The sequence below is a fragment of the Nyctereutes procyonoides genome, unplaced genomic scaffold (genome assembly GCF_905146905.1).
Source record: "Nyctereutes procyonoides isolate TBG_1078 unplaced genomic scaffold, NYPRO_anot_genome, whole genome shotgun sequence".
Taxonomy (NCBI): Eukaryota; Metazoa; Chordata; class Mammalia; order Carnivora; family Canidae; genus Nyctereutes; species Nyctereutes procyonoides.
Genome location: NW_026575129.1, coordinates 1,072,991 through 1,092,618, shown reverse-complemented (window position 1 = coordinate 1,092,618; position 19,628 = coordinate 1,072,991). Strand labels below are relative to the sequence as shown.

General features: G+C 40.8%; 1 protein-coding gene across 3 annotated transcripts in view; it reads right to left on the bottom strand.

Annotated features, from left to right (window-relative positions):
* Positions 1-18,128, bottom strand: part of SV2C (synaptic vesicle glycoprotein 2C) — a 152,894-nt gene extending 134,766 nt beyond the window's left edge. For 2 of the 3 annotated variants that reach the window (XM_055342197.1, XM_055342198.1), the window contains exon 1: positions 17,552-18,128. In XM_055342197.1, the coding sequence (XP_055198172.1) occupies positions 17,552-18,128 (577 nt within the window). The remainder of the gene's footprint in view (positions 1-17,551) is intronic. The other variant, XM_055342199.1, reaches the window with a different exon arrangement.
* Between the last annotated feature and the right edge of the window lie 1,500 nt (positions 18,129-19,628).

Below are 19,628 nucleotides of genomic sequence, written 5' to 3'. Positions count from 1 at the left end.
TCAGGAGGCCCCCAGGGGTTAGAGGAAGCACCTCCCCCATACTGGGAAGAACCTGGTGACCCCTTGGCTTTCCTCACCTCCCCTGGCTTCACACTGGTCCCTCCGGGATACATTTCTGTGTCATACCTATAAGAATTTATTTCTCCCAGAAGAGGGAAATCACATTTCTGGGGAACAATAAGTCACTGTGTGACTCTGGGAAAATATGATCAGGGATCCTACACACCATGTGATGTGACGTATAGGAGTCTGCAGGAGCCACCATCCACTATAAATGCGGTGTGTCCAGTGTGGGGAGGGGTGGGGGACAGGAGGCTTCTTCACCGATCCAGCAGAAAGCCAGGGGCAAAGTTGTCCCCCGTAGTTGTAGTGGGGAACCTCTCCCTGAGTGGGTGCTCACCCCAAGGGAGTGGTCAACCAGGGCTGCCTCGCTCCTGGGCGGTTCTCTACCCTGTATCGTTTCTATTTGACTACACAAATACGAACATTTCAACAAAGTTTACTTATTGTTTAATCCAGAGGTACCGGTAACTGACTGACTCCGTTCTGATTTTGGAAAAATAAATAAAAGGAGGTCGCAGCAGTTAATGCACTTCTTTCCAGGTCTGCCAGTTTCTCTCCTGTATATGGTCTGGATGTGATTATTGGCACATAATGACACAGGAGCGCTAGATAATGGCTACAAATGTGCAATTTCCCCTTGCCAAAGAGGATTAATATTTTTTCAGCTGCTCCAATCTATGGTATAATTATGTTGCTAGAAGTATTATCCAAAACAAATACACCACAGTGCCTTAGCACCAATTTTTAAATACTGATTTGTTTTCCTTCTCTTTAAAAATAGACATTAAAATTCAGTTTACTGATTAACCTGACATCATCCTTTCCATCCTCTGGAATGGTTTTCTCGTGACCACGGCCACTGTTGTCTGTCTGCCACTGCCCCACCCATAGCACTCCCTCCCGAGACCCTGTGGCTCTTGGCTTCTAGGCAGCTGAGGCTTTTCCTATCATTTATTCATGACTTTTCCCCTCCAACGCAGAAGCATTCCCGGAAGACCAGTTGCTGGCCCTGTCTCCCCCTCGGGCTCTTCCCTTCAGCGTGCATCCTCTCCCGTGGGCTCTGCATCTCTGTTCAAAGACGCCTGCGATGCCCATCTCTCGGGCTGGCTTCTCTGTGAAGTCTCAGCACCCACTTCCAAATGCCCTCCTGGACAGCGTCTCCTGAGTCTGGCTGGCACCTCAATCTCAACAAAAATTCCCTGGGCACCACGTACCAGCCAAGCTCTGTGCTGGTGCCGAGGGTAAGCTGGGACTACGGAAAGAAATTCAGCAAGAATTTGAAGAACGAATGGCTGGAGGAGCCGTGCTGGTGTCCTTCCGTGTGAGAACTGCTGAATTTTGAAAGGTCACATTCCACAAAGGCATCTCTGACCTATTAATTAGAAAAATGAGGGGATAACTACACGAACAGAGACCGCTGAGAAGCCAACCACTGCTCACACCCGGAATGTGCCCCTTCTTGGGGCTGTGCTTACGGCTGGACTGAGGCCCACTGCAGGCCCTTTCCTTTGTGCCCGTGAGCAGTCTGGCTAACTCTTACCAGTTTTCAATCATTTTTTTTGACACAGTAGTGCTTTTCATGATTCTGATTTAACTAGGTTCCGAAGAGAAAACTAAGCGACACTCAGAAAAGTCATTTAATTTCATGTTACATGGGAGGTGGGAAAAACCTGAAAGATTCATGTTATAGTTTTACTGCCACCGTTCTGGTACTGAGAAACTGTGTTTCCACAAAGCTGAGTCACATCATGCCCTGCACACTTGGGGCCCCTTCTGGGAGGCGTGGCTGTAAGTGTGGTTAGGGACTGTGATGCGCCCCCACCGTGTAGGAGAAAGACCAGTGTAAAGAAGTCAGTAGCCATTTCAGTGGAGAGAAAAACATGTGCATCCCTCTGCTCTCAATAAGAGATGGACTGTTTGGAAAGATAATTTTTCCTCAAAAATGGTTCATGAGGTTCTTTTGTAATGCATGTTGCTGTATATTGGTGAACAAGGAAAACGCTCCGATTTACACTATCACACGTCCCATTGTCTAAAATCACAGCAGCACTAGAACCTTCACTATCACGAATATTGAGGATGCTGCTGCGGCTGGCTGGGCGTAGGGGCCGAAGACAGTGCTACTCACAGTGGCTCATAACCACCGGCTTCAGCCTCCCGGGTGATCCCAGCTCGCTGTAGCGTGATGAACCTTGAGCCCACCCCAGGTCTGCTGTACCAAAACCTGCATCCTTAGGTGATGGCTGCATACAGTGTCTGAGAAGCAGTGGCCTAGATCATAGTGTTTCTAAAACTTTCCTTTGAACGACAAGCATTTGGGATGCTTATAAAACATATATACAGTTCCCAGAGGCTGTTCCTCAGCACTGATTCACAAAGTCTGAGATTGGATGTGATTGTGATTAAATGAGGTAGTGAATTGAACGACTGATGGGATGCCCAACATAGAGAAGGCAAAGAACAAACTGGAATCCCTCCTGCTGTTATCACCACTACCAGTAGGGTTGCCAGATGACCAGTTGGCAACTAATGATGACCAGTTAAATTGGAATTTCAGATAAACAAGTCATATTTTAAGTGTATCCCAAATGTTGCACGAGACACACTTTTATAAAAATATCATTTTCTTGTTATTTATTTCTAATTCAAATTTACCTAGGCCCCCTGTATTTTATCTGGTAACTCTATATATATCCTGATTTTGGAATATTTGAGGGAGAGGAGTGAGTGGCAGACAAGATAGGAAAAATAGATTAGGCCCAGGTTATGAAGAGAGCTTTGAACACCATACTCAGGAATTTCAGGCAATCTAAATACTAACCAGCAAACATTTTGATCAGGGATGTGATGTCACCTGAATCCTCCACCCTCTTCCCTCAGGAATGATCTGAAGAGCAATGGCAAGTAGGCTGCTATATGAAAAAGTCTCCATCCCAAAAACCATTTAGGGAGGGAATGCAGAGCATCAAGAGGTCATAGTCATGGCCAATGACCACAATCACCAAGAATAGGGAAGTTAACATTTCAAAGACTTGTTTATTTTGCATTAGTTCTAAACTCTTAAAGCATTTATTTAAATTCCACCCATAAAATAATTTAAGCCAGCTACTTGACTTTTCACCAGAATACCTGGTACACAGCTGAGCCCTAGCTTTATTTACAAAGAGCTATTGGCAATTGGAAAAAAAAAAAAGATACATAGTAACACACCAAAAGTCAAACTTCCAATGTCCTTCCAATGCCTACTCTTCCAGAACCTTGAGCTTGGCTTGTGAACGTCCCATTTATTGGGTACAAAGGTTCACTTATAAAGTCAAGCAATTGCCTAATAATTCTCAGTTCTTTCTCATTGTCTATTTACTTTTATTTAACAAATAATTCTTAACAACCTTAGTTACCTAGTTTCCTAATCCACAGAAACATCGGAGGATGAATTAGAGACAGTTAAAGTGGCAGCAGAGATGGGATGATAGAAAGGGGTGAAGCAAAACTAAAGTATTACATAAAGAATAAAGATCGATATCCTGAACCATAACGACACATTTAAAAAATATAAGATAAATTTAGAAATAATAGAAAACACCTTTGATTTCCGTTTAAGAAATTGGCTTAAATAAGAAGAACTTTGACTTATAAGGAGGTAAACTTTATTTATTTACATAAAATAAACACCTCACTTCTCACACAAGTTACATAGTGAAGTCACACATTTTAATCTAATGATTATCTTGACTCCAAGTTTACTGAAAAACCTGCCTACAGAATATTCTAGGTTATATTATTTGTTCCCTCTGGCTTTTAAGTAGCATAATTCATCCATACCCAAATCCCTTCCTTCATTCTCAAATATCCCCCAAGAAGCTTAACAAGAATTCAGCAGTCTAGATTATTCTTATATGAGAGGCCATTATGGCAAACTCCATGCCCAGAAATAGTCTGGAATCTGTCAGGAAGAAAGCTACCTGCAGGAGCAGCTGCTACTAAGACCTGGAGCCCCATCAGGGCCCTGATTCCTGGGAAAACTCAGGAAACAGGGCCCGAGAAGCCACTGTGGGAAGACTTTTGTTTGTGTGCAGAGCTCACTGCTCATCCTGGCATCTCCTCAAACGCGGGAGACAGGTGAACTCCCTCCAGCTCTGAAGACAACTTCGAGCACCCAACCACCTCCCCCATCTAAAATCTTACCCAGTAGCCTCGAACCTGGCCTCTCACCATGGGTTCTTTCCTTCCAGGAGGCACATGATATCCATATAGACTGGGTTAACTGCAGGTCTCTCTGCTAATCTGGCCACAGCCTCTTTGCAGAAAAGGGGCCACACATTTCGTTCTCACTTTATTTTTTTTTTTTTAAGATTTTATTTATCTATTCATGAGAGACACAGAGGAAGGCAAAGACATAGAGAGAGGGAGAAGTAGGCTCATCGCAGGGAGCCCGATGTGGGACTAGATCCCCAGACGGGGATCATGCCCTGAGCTGAAGGCAGATGCTCAACCACTGAGCCACCCAGGCATCCCGTCTCACTTTGGTTCATGCAAATCCCACCCAAGGATGGAGGTATTCTTGGTAATGATTTTACTTAAAACAACTTTTTCTCTTTTCTCTCAACATTACAAATACCTAAATTTAAATACCAAAAGACATCAGGAATATAATTTCTTTTGTGTATTGATCTTTGGTAATTCATATGCTGCAAACTATTCCCAAAATGCTTATTTCTCTGAAGAACAACAGAAATCTTATCTAAGTCTCCTAGAAGAAATCTGTGCTCCAGCACTTACTTGAAAGCACCTTATTACCATCCTATCTTAGTTAGAGCAATGCCAAACGTTCTCATCTTCTCTTCCTGACTGAATGTTAAGCAGCGCCTTTAACTTCCCCTCTAAGAGCCTGATCCTCTGCTATGCCTCTAAACAGAACTCTCCCAGGCACGAACCAAGGGTGCTATGTGGATGCAAAGTGCATCCTAGCAACTCCAAGACAGTTTGCCCTATGGAAGTCCCAGGTGGTGTGGCTCCATCCTGCTCTCCTTGAGCTCTTCCCTGGGTGTCAGGAAAGAAGATTCTCTCCTTCCTCTCCCACCCCAACTTTCTCTGATGTTGCTTGGCTGCCCTGATGGCACAGATGCATGCTGACCACTCCACCCAGCCCCGGCCTAGCCACAGTGCAGGATAGGAGGCCTTCTGTTTGGTTGAGAACTCCCTCCCCAGAGGCATAACTAGCAGAGTCCATTGTCCTAAAGCAAGGTCTTCTCTTTTCTTTTTTTTTTTTTTTTTGTTTAATGTTAATTCTATTGAAGTCATTTACTAAGGACAATGGTGCAAAGTTACTAGAAGAGGCAGGGTGAACAAAAAGACTGTGAGATAGGTAGATAAAGTGGACAAAGTATGAAGCCCGTCACATGCTCCATTCCCCACCACCAAGAGCACCCCATCCTGACCTCTGCCTGGGGACCTTCAATCCGGGCACTTCTTTAATATGCCCTCTCTGCTAATTTTAGCTTTGGCTGTACTTCCTGCCCTTGAGGTGCCAGACACATAGGTAGCCTTGGCAGGAAGCCTCAGCTATGACCAAGATCAGGGCAAATCTGAAAAGCTCCTCCTACTGTCTTAGGGCTCTGAGCCTCAAGGCTTCTCTCATCTCCACCCAGGCACCAGCCTGCCTCCAAAGGACAGGAGAGGAGGCTTCTGCTCTCTCACTCAGCTCAGCACACAGAGCTAGATGGTGGCTCTACAGAACCCAAGCGCCCACCAGCCCAACGGAAGCCCCAGGTGGAAGGGACTCAATCATACTGTCTGACAGTAAAAGGGGTTTTCACCCTATTCCTTAGAGAGAAGTATCCTCATGTCAGATTTTGGAATGATTAAAGCAAGAAACTTAAGACAATGAAATCTCTGATTGGTGGAAATTATGCCATTTTTTCCCCCAAAACAAAACTCAGCAATTTCTAGACAATAAATACATGCCTGCCCCTGGCTGGGAGAGGGATTGGAGCCCTCTGCTGAAAGCACTTTTCATAGACCTGGTGTCCCAGATCTACTCTCTCCGCTTCTGTTGTTCCAGGTCATTAGAATGTAGTGCATTTACAAATACAAAGTCTCTCACTTCTCAACATTTTGTAAGTATTTTAAGCTGGTGAGACTAGGCACACAGTGTATGAAAATAAACCCCATTTGACTACACTTAGCATCCAACAACTATAACTGCTTAGGTGAATATTTACTGAATTATATTTGCACCTCAGTTATGCTTTTCCTTTCATCTTTCCCCTCTTCTGAATAATCCAAATCTGCCATATGTTCTTGGAAGGGTAAGACCTTGGTTTCTTACCTCCTTCCTCCTTTTGAATCTCCTCAGGCTCCCCACTACCTGGCCTAGACCCCCAAGTAATGGAGCCTCTTGGCACAGTAGGCTCCTCTGTGTTAACTGGGGAAAGGTGCTCAGCTAGGTGAATGAATAACAAAAAAAGAGCCTCCTTGGAGTAGAAGAACTTGCAAAAGTCGCCTTTTTCTACAGGCAGGTGGAAGCTGCCTGAAGCCAGGGTGAATGGCTTGGTGAGTAGAAGGAGGGCTGAATTCCAGCAGCAGTCAGGTGCCTTTGTGCAGGTTACAACTTGTAACCACAGTGTAAGCTGGCTACGCAAAGTGTTTGTACTAGGATGTTGAGCAGTTTCTCAGCTGTCAGTTTCTCTGTTTCCAGGCTTTTCCAAAAATAAAATTAATGGCAAAAATAAGCAATATTCTTGGGGCACCTTTGTGGCTCAGGCAATTAAGCGTCTGCCTTCAGCTCAGGTCATGAACCCAGAGTCCTGGGATTGAGCCCCACATCAGATTCCCTGTTCAGTAGAGAGTTTTTTTTCCCTCTCCCTCTGCCCCTCCCCCTGCTTGTGTTGTCTGTCTCTCTCTCTCTGTCAAATAAATAAATAAAATCTTTAAAAAATACGCAATATTCGAACATTTAGAAATATTTGTTCATTTCTAATATGCATTGGAAGATTGCATTTTTAATGTAGCAAAACACACATAACAAAATTTATCATCTTCAGCATTTAGATAATAGAGAGATGTGAAAATAGTTTAAAGATTATCATATTCACTTTTTAAGCAAATTGCTTACATTAAAAATTTTTAATTAGAAAAACTCCTTGTGTCCTCATCATTTTATATTTGATAAGAGATCTCAATTTTGAAATTGAAGAACTATACCCAAGGACCTCTTTTACTTTTTCTCTCACAACCTTAAAAAGGCCAATCAGAAATTTCTAAGTTTAAGGTAGGAATGTCATTTTGCAAAGATGTGGGTTGGGAATACTTACTTCAGTAATTTATCAGATTAACTCTTCAAGATGAATGTAATCAAACCATTTCCTACTCTCTGGAGCATTCTGCAGGAAGCTTAGGTCCTATAAAAACTCTTATGTGAGAATATGAGAGGTTATATTTCCCATGAAAGGGAGAGATTACATCTTCAAGTTTGGAATTCAAATCTACAAACCCAAATTATTGTAGTTATTAGGTGATTAACACTTCAGATCGCCTTATTTAAACCAACCTGCAATTAACAAATTCTCTAAACTGACAACAGATCAGCAAGTTCTACAATGACTTCAGGGAGAGTTCCAGACTGAATCAGGATACCTAAGGCCAGGTCCACCAACGGAATTAGAATCCTCATTCTGGAGTATTCTAGGATGTAAAGATATAGGGAGTCAGGATGCAAGGATGAGTCTTCAGATTCAAAGCGGTATTGTGGGAAAATCCCCAAAGAGCCTCCAGGTAACAGAAAGGCATTTACTCTCACACTCCCATCATCCCAGAATACTGCTTATTGGCAAGTTTCAGGAATGCTGCATGGAGTTTCTGTTTACTCCTATCCTGTGAAAACGGATCCCAGACTCTCTGGATGGAGGAATCTTTTCTTCTTTTGGGCCAGCTCCACAAGGATGTTAAGAAACTTCACTTCTCTCAGGAGAATATGAATGACCAGAGGAAATAAGACCCAGGAATATAATGGCAACAAATTATTGAGTCTTCTTTTCCAATTTGGGCAATAATGAATCCAAATAAGATTTTGCTAGTGTTGGTGGACAGGATGTTCTCTAGAAGCCAATAACTTTTTAATTCTAATTAGAATCACTCTGACAATTTAGAGGCTAAACAGAACCAGAGGGCACGCACACACAGACACACACACACACACACACACACACACACACACACAGAGTGGGTATCAAACCTCCTTCAAGACACCAAGGTCAATGACAAAGAGATTAGACAGGGTACACAGCTGCTGATACTGAAATCTGCAGCCTACACTTTTAGAGCACAAAGCCCTTCATTTTAAAAATTTAGAACACATTTACAGAAGTAAGAAAAATACTCCTTAAATTCATGTGAAACCACAAAAGACCCTGAATAGCCAAATAAATAATGAGAAAGGAGAACAAAGAAGGAGGCATCACATTCCCTGATTTCAAGGTATACTCTACAGCTTTAGTCATCAAAAACGGTATGGTATTGGCATAAAAAAAGACAAACTGATGGAAGAGAATCAAAAGCCCAGAAATAAACTCAAGCATATATGACCAACTAATATTTGACAAGGGAGCAAAGAATACTCAATGGAGAAAAGAGAGTCTTCTTAATAAACGGTGTTGGGATAATTGGATATTTACATGTAAAATCATAAAACTATATCCATAACTTTTAACAATCATGAAAATGAACTCAAAATAGATTAAAGACTTAAATGTAAGACCTGAAACCATGAAACTCTAGAAGAAATATGAATAAAAGCTCCTCAACATGGCTTTTGGTAGTGAGTTTGGGATATGACACCTAAAGCACAAGCAACAAAATAAAAAATAAACAAGTGGGACTACATCAAACTACAAAAGTTTTTGGACTGCAAAAGAAGCCAACAACAAAGTGAAAAGAATACCTATGGACTGCAAAAACAATATTGGTAAATGATATATCTGATAAGGGGTTAATATTCAAAATATTTAAAGAACTTACACAACTCAATAACAAAAAACAACCCAATTTAAAAATGAGCAAAGGACCCAAATAGACATTTCTCCAAAAAAGAGACATGAAAAGCCAACATGGATATGAAAAGATACTCAATATCAGTAATCATTATGGAAATGCAAATTAAAGTCACAATAAGCTATCACCTCACCCCCGTCAGAATGGCCATCACCAAGAGGACAAGAGATAACAAGTGCTAGCATGCATGTAGAGAAAAGGGAACCTTTGTGCACTGTTGGTAGCATTATAAATGGATACAACCCCTGGGGACAATAGCATGAAGGATTCTCATAAAATAAAAAAATAGAACTACCATATGATCTAGCAATTCCACTTCTGGGAATATATCCAAAGGAAACAAAAGTTCTAATTGAAAAGATACCTATACTCCCATGTTCATAGCAGCATTATTTCAATAGCCAAGACATGGAAACAATCTAAATGTCTATTGATGGGTGAATGGAAAAAAAAGTTATGGGACATGCATGCATGTGTGTACACAAATGTGCACACATGTGCATACACTGGAATATTACTCAGCCATTTAAAAAAACAAGGAAATCCTACCATTTGCAACAACATGTTTGGACCTTGAAGGCGTTATGCTAAGTGAAATAAGACAGATGGTGAAAGAAAAACACTGTATGATCTCACTTATGTGGAATGTAAAACAACAAAAACAAATATCCAAAAGCCAAAAAAAATTCATAGAAAAAAAGACCAAACCTGTGGTTACCAGAGGCAGAGGGGAGAGAGGGTGATCTAGGGAGAAATGGAGGACGGTAGTCAAATGGTGCAAATCTTCAGCTGTAAGTATTAGATGTAATGTACAAAATGACAATTATAGACAACACCTATACAGATGACCCCTGAGCAACACAGGTTTGAACTATACGGATTCAAACCATGTGGGTTATACACAGATTTGCTTTGATAAATACAGTATAGTAAATGTATTTTCTCTTTCTTATGAGTTTCTTTTCTCTAGCTTACCTTATTATAAGAATATGGTATATAATACATGTAATATACAAATTATGTGTCAATAGACTGTTTATGTTACCAGTAGGGCTTCCTATCAACAACAGGCTATTAGTAGTTAAGTTTTTGGGGAGTGAAAACTTACATGGGGAATTCTGACTATATAGAGGGTTGTGCCCCTAATCCCCATGTTGTTCAAGAGTCAACAACAGTGGGGAGGTTGCTAAGAGGGTTCTTATTTCTGAGAGTTCTCATGATGAGGAAAAAAATCTTTGCCTTTTTTTCTTTTCTTTTTATTGTATCTGTGAGAAGATGGACATGAGCTAAACCCAGTGTGGTAATCATTTCACAGTATATGTAAATCAAACCATTATACTGTATACCCTAAAATTATACAGTGATGCATGCCAATTATTTTCCAATAAAAATGAAAAATATATATAAGGTACACCCAGATGCAAAAAGATCAAAACTTAGAATAAAGCTAAGACTGCATCAATTTGTTATCAGCCTGGATATACTGGTCTACTTGGCAGCACTGGGAGTGGGTGACACACACTGAATGAAAGGCCTGGTTCAATGTACAGTGAGCCAGTTTCTATACTCCGCCTGTAGTTTAGTGGCAATCAGCAGTCAATAGGACTAAAGCAAAAGATATCTCAGAAACTTGAAGCTTGTTTTGTTTTTTAAATACAGACAGCTAAAGATAAAGGATCTAGAAATCTCAAAAGAATATAGCTTCTTTTGTTAATGCCTAAAAGAATAAGGGAGCATATGGAGGAATGGAGAAAGACAAATTAGAAACGATTCAGGTCATATCCATCCAGCTCAGCCTTCAAGGAAATCACCTTTTTTATAAGTGCAACAAAGTAAAAGAGAGAGAGAGGAGAGAGAGAGAGAGAGAGAGAGAAACTCCGTGTGTTCCAAGGAATTCCACCACCTAGGTAGAAACTATAGAAAGAAAGGTTAAAAGACATGCTTTGGGTCTACTAGAGATTCGTTTGTTTTATTTACCATTGTATTCCTAGAGTCTAAAATCATGCTTGTCACATAGTAAGTGCTCACTAAATTTTTGTTGGTGAACATTGTAATTGTTAAGAGAAGATATATGAATGCCAGACAGTCTGACTTGATACAGTTGATAGCCAAGTATTGAGTAAAATAAAAAATCATTGTTCTATTTCTAGTCAAAAATATATCCTAAACTCAGAAAAATTTATATTTATTCTAGAATTATTTACAAATCTTTTTCAAACTTTCAAGAGTTTCCAAAAATGAAAAAGAAGTCAAGTAAAATTCCATATGTACAAATATAGTCTTTTTTAAAAAAGATTTTATTTATTTATTCATGAGAGACACAGAGAGAGAGAGAGGCAGAAGGAGAAGCAGACTCCCTGCAGGGAGCCCAGCACAGGACTCAATTCCCGGATCCTGGGATCACACTCTGAGCCAAAGGCAGACCTCAACTGCTGATCCACCCAGGCATCCCTGTACGAATATATTCTTAATGCCTTGGTGTTGTTCATGGTCTACCTCTGTTTTTGCCCAGTGTGCCAATCTACCAGCTAATACTGTAGATGTTCTAAAGGAAAACTAATACGTACTGCTAGGACATTTCTCTGGGAAACCCAAGAGACCACCCAGATAGACCTTCTTGGTGGTAGCTACTTCACCCAGTCCTGATCTGGACCTGGGTCCTACATGTTCTGAAACTGGACCTATCACCACACCCTGAACAGATCCATCTCTCTGAGTAGATCCCAAGTAGTCAACCTTGCCAAGATAGATTAAAAAAAAAAAAAAAAACAGAGCAGACAATTAGTAATTAAAACAAAACAAAACAAAACAAAAACCATAATTGCCAAGAAGACTGGAATCGTTTGGCAAGCACATTCCCGATGGACAAACTCTAAAGAAAGCTGAGTCTGAAATCTTTAAAGTGCTTTGGTGTATGGAATTAGAAGGAAAGGTCTTTGCTGCAGGATTCATGTCTTCACAGACTCCAGGCTGATGTAGTCTTCCTTATAATAGTGATACACATGGTCCAAAAAACACATAGGTTAAAATTTTAGGTCAGGCATACAACCCTGACAGCATTCAGAAGGGCACTCCAACATCTGCATCTATGACTCCCTCCTGATCAGCCTCCACAGCTAATGAAGTCTCATTCGAAATAACACACGCTTACTTTAGATATATGAGTATCTTCAATGAGGTCTCAAAGTGTTAATGATCTCAGAGACTGTCATCTCAAATATTTGTTAGATTCTATTATGTACTGGAACTGATGTGGGTATGGGGAAGACGGTGGTTAACAATACAGACCAAAACCCGTGGTCCCATGGGGTTTACATTACCTCTATTTTTACTTCTACTACTCTGCCTCTTTAAGATGACTTTGTACTACGGGCTCATTTCACATGCTAATTTTCAGAGAAAATTATATTCCTTATTTGTGACTGTTGCCATTATGTGCTGTCTATATATACAAAAAAAAAAACAAAAAACAAAATCAGACAATACCTTCTATTAGGGTTTTGGGAAAGGAAGAAAAAGATCTAATGCCGACTGGTGGTTATACTGTGGCGTCCATGAACAAAAAATGATTTTAGACCATCCCTTGAGATACCAGATATATTTCTGCCAGTAATTGACATTATTGTATTCTCCTAGAAGTACACTCAATCAACAGGACTTTAAATGAAAATGTTAGAGAACTGGAAAGGAACATGGGATGTGTGTTCCACAGTCTGCCTCTCTTAGTACTCAGTCCTGGACCAGGCAAGTCGCCCACACTCACAGAGCTCCTCCCCTCACTTTTAAGATGACAGGGTCTCCCTAAATCACTAAGACACCAACAGCTGGGAAATTCCATGATTTCCCTTGATAACAGGAACCAATCCTTACTCATCTCAATCTCCCTCGTAGGCCTTGGGCTACGCCCCACACGTGAAGCCACTGCATAAACACCACTTAGTCCAACACAGAATCTATTGGAACACCAGAGTGGCAGCTGAAGTCACGGATACTCCACATATGCTGTTTAAAAATCTGGGTTGTCTTCAGGTATTGAACCTTTTATTCACCTAGCCCTCCTCACTGTGTTCATTGAAAGAGCCGTTTGCATAGCCGAGAACTTTTTAAGTGCCTGAATCGAGAGACCCTTTGCAACCTTTCCTGCAAGTCTTGACAGCACCTAAGACAGTTACACATCTCTTCCTTTCCCCGAAACTTCCAGGTCTACTCACTCTCCTGGATGCTCCTCTTGCTCTGGCTTCTCTTTCTCAGTCCTCCTCAAAGCCACCCCCATAAACAGCATTCTGCAGAACCCCACTCTCCCCCTGGTTAAGGTCACTGGCAGTGTCATCTTAAATGAGATTGCTCACAAACCAACCGTGCTTCAACCAAAATGAACAGTAGCCTATGGGGCTCTTTGGACACCTCCCCCCAAGGATCTCATAGTGAAAAGTCTAAAATAAACTCTTCATCCTTCTTCCTCATGTTAAAATCTGTCCTCTGCATTACTTAATTTGATGATTCGTCTTCTCTTCATCAACTATCCACTTGTTTCACCATCCAAATTAATTGAGAACCAATTTCTGCTGACTCTACCTCTGGAACAGCTCTCAAATCCTTGCCCTTTCCTCACTGCCTTGCTGAGGTCCTAGCCCCTTATGTGATCTCTCAGCCTCAAGTCTCTCTCTTTACGCCTCTCCTCCAGCTATTGATACTTGCTTCTTTATACCATGCAGTATATGGTATATACCATGCATGCACTAACATGCAGACATCTGCGATTTCTCCATACCAGACTATAACTTCTTTGGATGTAGAAAGCTGGCCCTTATTTGTCCAATTATCCCTTGTGGTAACACTGTGCTTTGCACATAATAAGTGTGCTCAATAAATAGACTTTGGCAATAAAGCATGGATTATCTTAAAGTGACTGAACTTATTCCTTCAAAGAGCAGCTTGCTAAATAATTAAATATTTACTCTAACTTTTTCCCAGCCTATTACAATGTTATATATACACAGAGACATACACATAGACACATGCACACACAGGATGCTCTTAAGTACCTTTAAGTCAACCTCCTAGCAAATGCCAAGAGATATCTACCTCCCAAATAATTGAGACATAAATTGGTTCATATTTTTTGTTCCCAGTCTTCCTTGAGAAAATGACAAAGTGCCCAGTAGCAAAAGAGAAATTATTTTGCAACTCTATATCCCCAAAGTACCACCAAACATGGGTCATGCATCTTTCTTGCATTTTGATCCTGCTGCTGTGACTCAGTGTGGTAATTATATTACAAAGCTATTATTCAATGAAATGAAAATAGCAACACAATTTAAATGCTTGTCTAAAAAAACTCCATTAGAATGAAATTCTAAGTGAAATTACGATGGCAAAGTAACTGAAATGCAACTCTGGAAGGCACAGTTATGAAACCATTAAGATGCTTCTGCTGAGGACTCAAAACATTGAGTGAAACCATACACTCTTGGGGACACATTTTTAATTCGCTAAAGCAGTCAACACTTATGAAAAGATGAAAATATCTGTGCTCCGATTGTTCTACAGCATTACCTACACTTCTGAATGCTACCTTGGGGTGTGTAACATCATCAGCATTTACGGGTTTCTGGAATAGACCAGGGTACCATGGGTAATACTGTGGTTCCATTCACCACCGAAAAGATAAAGGCACAAGGGCAAGCTTAGCTTAGATTTTCCTGAAATGTTTCCAGTATAAAAGCTAGGATCACAACTTGAAAAGATTTCTATCCTAAAATTAAGTTTGCAATTATTAAATATGTGTGTGGATGTATTTCTAAGGATCTATCTTCTTAAAATGTTCTGCTGATGTATTCCTTTTGCAAAATCTTAATAAATATTTTCATGCCCAGGCTTACAGTCGATATATCTGCTCACCAAAAGAAAACAAAGATAAAATACAGAGCTAGATACACAAGCGATGCATTGAAATGATCAATCTGACGAGTGAAGAAGGACCTTCCTCAGAATCCTGTTTTGCATTTTGATGGCTGAACACACAGATGAGTTTACCACCAAAAGCATGCAAAATATGTCCCATTCCCACCCGCTCTCCCTCACAGTCTGCTTCCACGGATCTATCTCTTTGAGTTGTGATTTAAAAAAAATAGATGCTAGGAGGAAGTCATATAAAGAAACAAGTGTTAAAGGAGTAAGATGTAAAATTTTTTCTCATTCATGATTATCTCTCTTGCAATGTCACAGAGCTGGTTATGAAAATGGGATTTGGGGGCACCTAGGTGACTCAGTTGGTTAAGAGTCTGACTCTTGATTTCAGCTCAGGTCATGATCAGGGTGGTGAGACTGAGCCTTATACCAGGCTCTACACTCAGTGGGGAGTCTGCTTGAGATTGTCTCCCTCCCTCTCCCCTGCCTCCACCTCCCTGCTGCGCACTCTCTCTCTCTCTCAAATAAATAAATAAATAAATAAATAAATAAATAAATAGACATTTAAAAAATATTTAAAAAGTTAAAAATATGTAAATAAAAAAGAAAAAATATTTAAAAAAATATTTTTTAAAAATGGTATTATCGGAGAAGGACAAACATTATATATTCTCATTTATTTGGGGAATATAAATAATAGTGAAAGAGAATAGAAGGGAAGGGAGAAGAAATGGGTAGGAAATATCAGAAAGGGAGACAGAACATAAAGACTTCCTAACTCTGGGAAATGAACTAGAGGTGGTAGAAGGGGAGGAGGGCGGGTGGTGGGGGTGAATGGGGGGCACTGAGGGGGGCACTTGACGGGATGAGCACTGGGTGTTATTCTGTATGTTGGCAAGTTGAACACCAATAAAAAATAAATTTAGTATTAAAAAATGGTATTTACTTTTTTTCAACACAGAAAACTTTTTTTTAATAAATTTATTTTTTATTGGTGTTCAATTTGCCAACATACAGAATAACACCCAGTGCTCATCCTGTCATTAGCATCCATGATTATAACATTACTCAATAAAGTTACTAGGTTTCCACAAAAAAGTTGCCTTTTGTTTTTCTTTTAAAGATTTTATTTATTTATTCATGAGACACACACACACACACACACAGAGAGAGAGAGAGAGAGAGAGAGAGTGAGGGCAGAGACACAGGCAGAGGGAGGAGCAGGCTCCATGCAGGGAGCCCGACATGGGACTCGATCCCGGATCTCCAGGATTACACCCTGAGCTGAAGGTGGTCCTAACCCGCTGAGCCACCCAGGCTGTCCACCTACTTTTGTTTTTCAAACTTAGTTTAATGAAGTCCCTTGCGAATATAGATACCGAATATTTCTACTCTCTCTCTCACAGACTCTGAGACACAAAGATTTCTTATGCACATGAACATGTTCTCTGAGATGTGCTTATTAGCAAAGGAGTTTGAAAGTCCTCATGACTTAATATGCCAAATGTTTGAGGTAGACTCTTAAGTTGTTAGCAATATGTAGCTGTATGCATGCTTCTTGGCCTTCTAATTTTCCCTCCCACAAGGGAAGTAAGTGGGAATGTTAACTGACACTTCGTAATAACATGAACCTTGAGTGCATGGTAACTTTATTTTTGTTGCATTTTTATTTGTTTATTTACCTATTTATTTTAGAGAGTGTGTGGGAACATGAGCAGGGGGAGGGGCAGAGGAAGAGAGAAGGAGAGAATCCCAAGCAGGTTCCATGTCCAGCAGAGAGCCCGATGTGGGGCTCAATCTCACAACCCCAAGATCATGACCTAAGCCAAAATCAAGTGTCAGATGCTTAACTGATTGAGACACCCAGAAGCCCCATGGTAACTTTAAAACAAAAATCAGATCTGCTATCTAGATATTTTATAGAGAGGTCATATTATTTTTATACATATAATTTAGGTATTAATATCACTTGAAAGAGATTTTTTAAACATATGAGGAAGCTTTTCCATTGTAGGCACAAAGGCATGAACTTTGAAAAACAGAAAAAGTCATCTAGAAAAATTCTATGAATAAGACTAACTGAAGAAATAAACAAGCAAACATACACATAGATTATACAAAAAAATTAAAATTAGCAGGGTCCCCAAAGCATTCAAATCATAGTATTACACATAAAATTTGAAATTTGAAATCACATCTGTCCGTTTTATAGAATTAACCTTTATACTTAGAAAAGTACTCAAATGGGCTTTCATGTAATAGCTTTATTTACTTCTAATGGCGTATCTTTGGAAGTTAATAAAGGAGAAACCAATGAAACACTTATAATGTAGGTTAAAATATATTACTCTAACACTTTGAAATGCATAAAGACGTAAGTTGGATTGATTGATGGACAGATGATAGAGAAAATATGGTGTTAGATATTAACTAACATAGCATTCTAGATGAAATGTATTTATTCTAGTTGTCGACTATGCTCACAAATAATCCGGGTTCAGAATCTGTCTCATGGACATGGTGCACTCACCTAGCCATCCGGATCCTGAATTTGGAATGCACAGGTCTGTCTCAGCGCTGGGCAATACGAAGCCAACAACAAACACCTCCACACCATCCGCCATAAGGGCCATGCCGAGGACAAAGAAAAGGGCCCACTGGAAACGCCCGTGACCACACTCTTGGATTATTAGCTCATACTGCTGGGCTAGCTCCTCCTCCTCAGCTTTCCTCTCTGACTCCAGTTCCTGCCGATCCTTGTGCACATCCCCTTTGGGCTGCCCCACTGACACAATGCTGTCCTTCCCTTGGTTCATGCTGGGGATGCCCTGATACTCCCCCTCATAGATTTCATCATCTTCATCATGACCCTCAGTAGCTTCACTGGAGCCTTCATCATCATTAGCCTCCCCATCATAGGTCTCTCCTGGTGGATAAGCGTCATCGTCTTCTTCATCTTGGAACCGACTGTAGGACCTCTGCGTGTATTCATCCTGGGCCCGGTCCACGGCCTGATTCACCTTCTTCACTGTTTGTTTCTTCACCTCTCGGGCGATGTCCTTGGCACCCTTCATCAGTGAAGTCCTATCCTTGTAAGAATCTTCCATCTTATCTCAACCAATGGCCAACACGAAGATGGGAGATTTTCAGACTCTGATTAGTGGTTCAGCCCTGACTGCATCATCCACTTTGGGGTCAAAACAGAACTGCGAAAGAAGAAAAACCACACAAGATATTTATTATTCCTTGCTTGTCTTTTTCATCATCTATTTCTCGGTCTCCTTTCACTGCTCCCTCAGACTAAGACACAGAATTAGCTTTTCCTTTCTTTAATCTTACTGTCCACATGCACATCAGATGCTGGTTCTTTGCTCAGGTGTGATCAGCACTCGGAATATTTATGGGTTTTACTTTTGTTATTATTATTATTTGGTGTTTAAGGAACTCTGTCCCCTGGGATCTTTGCATAGAATATACAGACATTCCCCTGAGAGTAAAACAGGACATCTGACACCTCTAAAAGTACATCTAACACATTCTTTTTTTTTTAATTTTTATTTATTTATGATAGTCATACAGAGAGAGAGAGAGAGGGGCAGAGACATAGGCAGAGGGAGAAGCAGGCTCCATGCACCGGGAGCCTGACGTGGGATTCGATCCCGGGTCTCCAGGATCGTGCCCTGGGCCAAAGGCAGGCGCCAAACCGCTGCGCCACCCAGGGATCCCCATCTAACACATTCTGATTGAGAAAAATAGTATTGCTCAGAGACATATGCACACACTGCAAAGGCAAAACCAGAATATGAGGAGAATCCTGTCTGACCTTATTTCCTAATATTGAAAGGAAAAAAACAAAATAGCAGGCAGGCAGCTCTATACATGATGCTATTGAATCATGTGTGTGTGTGTGTGTGTGTGTGTGTGTGTGTGTGTAAAATGTATTGCCCTTCTACTTTCATTATATCTCCTTCCAATAAATAACAAAGACTCACATGGCACCCAAAACTGCAATTGGGCATTTCTCCCTAATGTAATGTCATATTGGTAGAAAATGAGCAGAGTTCATCAAATGATTTCACAGATACCTTTGAAAAACATGGAATTAGAACATATAGTTTGGTCAGGATCTGTCCTTTCAGAAGTCACTCCCAGGCCAACAGGGACAAGTAAGCCATAGTCCGTGTCCCTTCCCAACCCTACCCTGTATGCACTCTAGGCTTTGTCTCTAACTTCTTCCTCCCCGGACACACATACACCCCTTGTCCTGCTGCCACTCCATCTGAACTGCTGTATCAGAGTCATGGGTCTCCCATGACCTAACATCTGGGTTTCTTTCTCACCAAGAGCACCCTGGGTCTTGGCTCACATTTGGGCTGAACTTATGGCAAGTGATCTTTCACCTGTCCACTGAGCTGTCTCCTCTGGCGGCCCACCATTGTAGACAGATGACATAAAGATGACAGAGTGTACTCCTCCCTCATTTACTCCCCAAGCTCCACTCTGTTGCAGCGTTGCAAACCATGATTTACAAGATAACCACCTATACCTCCTCCTTTTTGTAACCCAGTATAAAATGCTTGGTAAGTAGCTATACAAACATACACTTA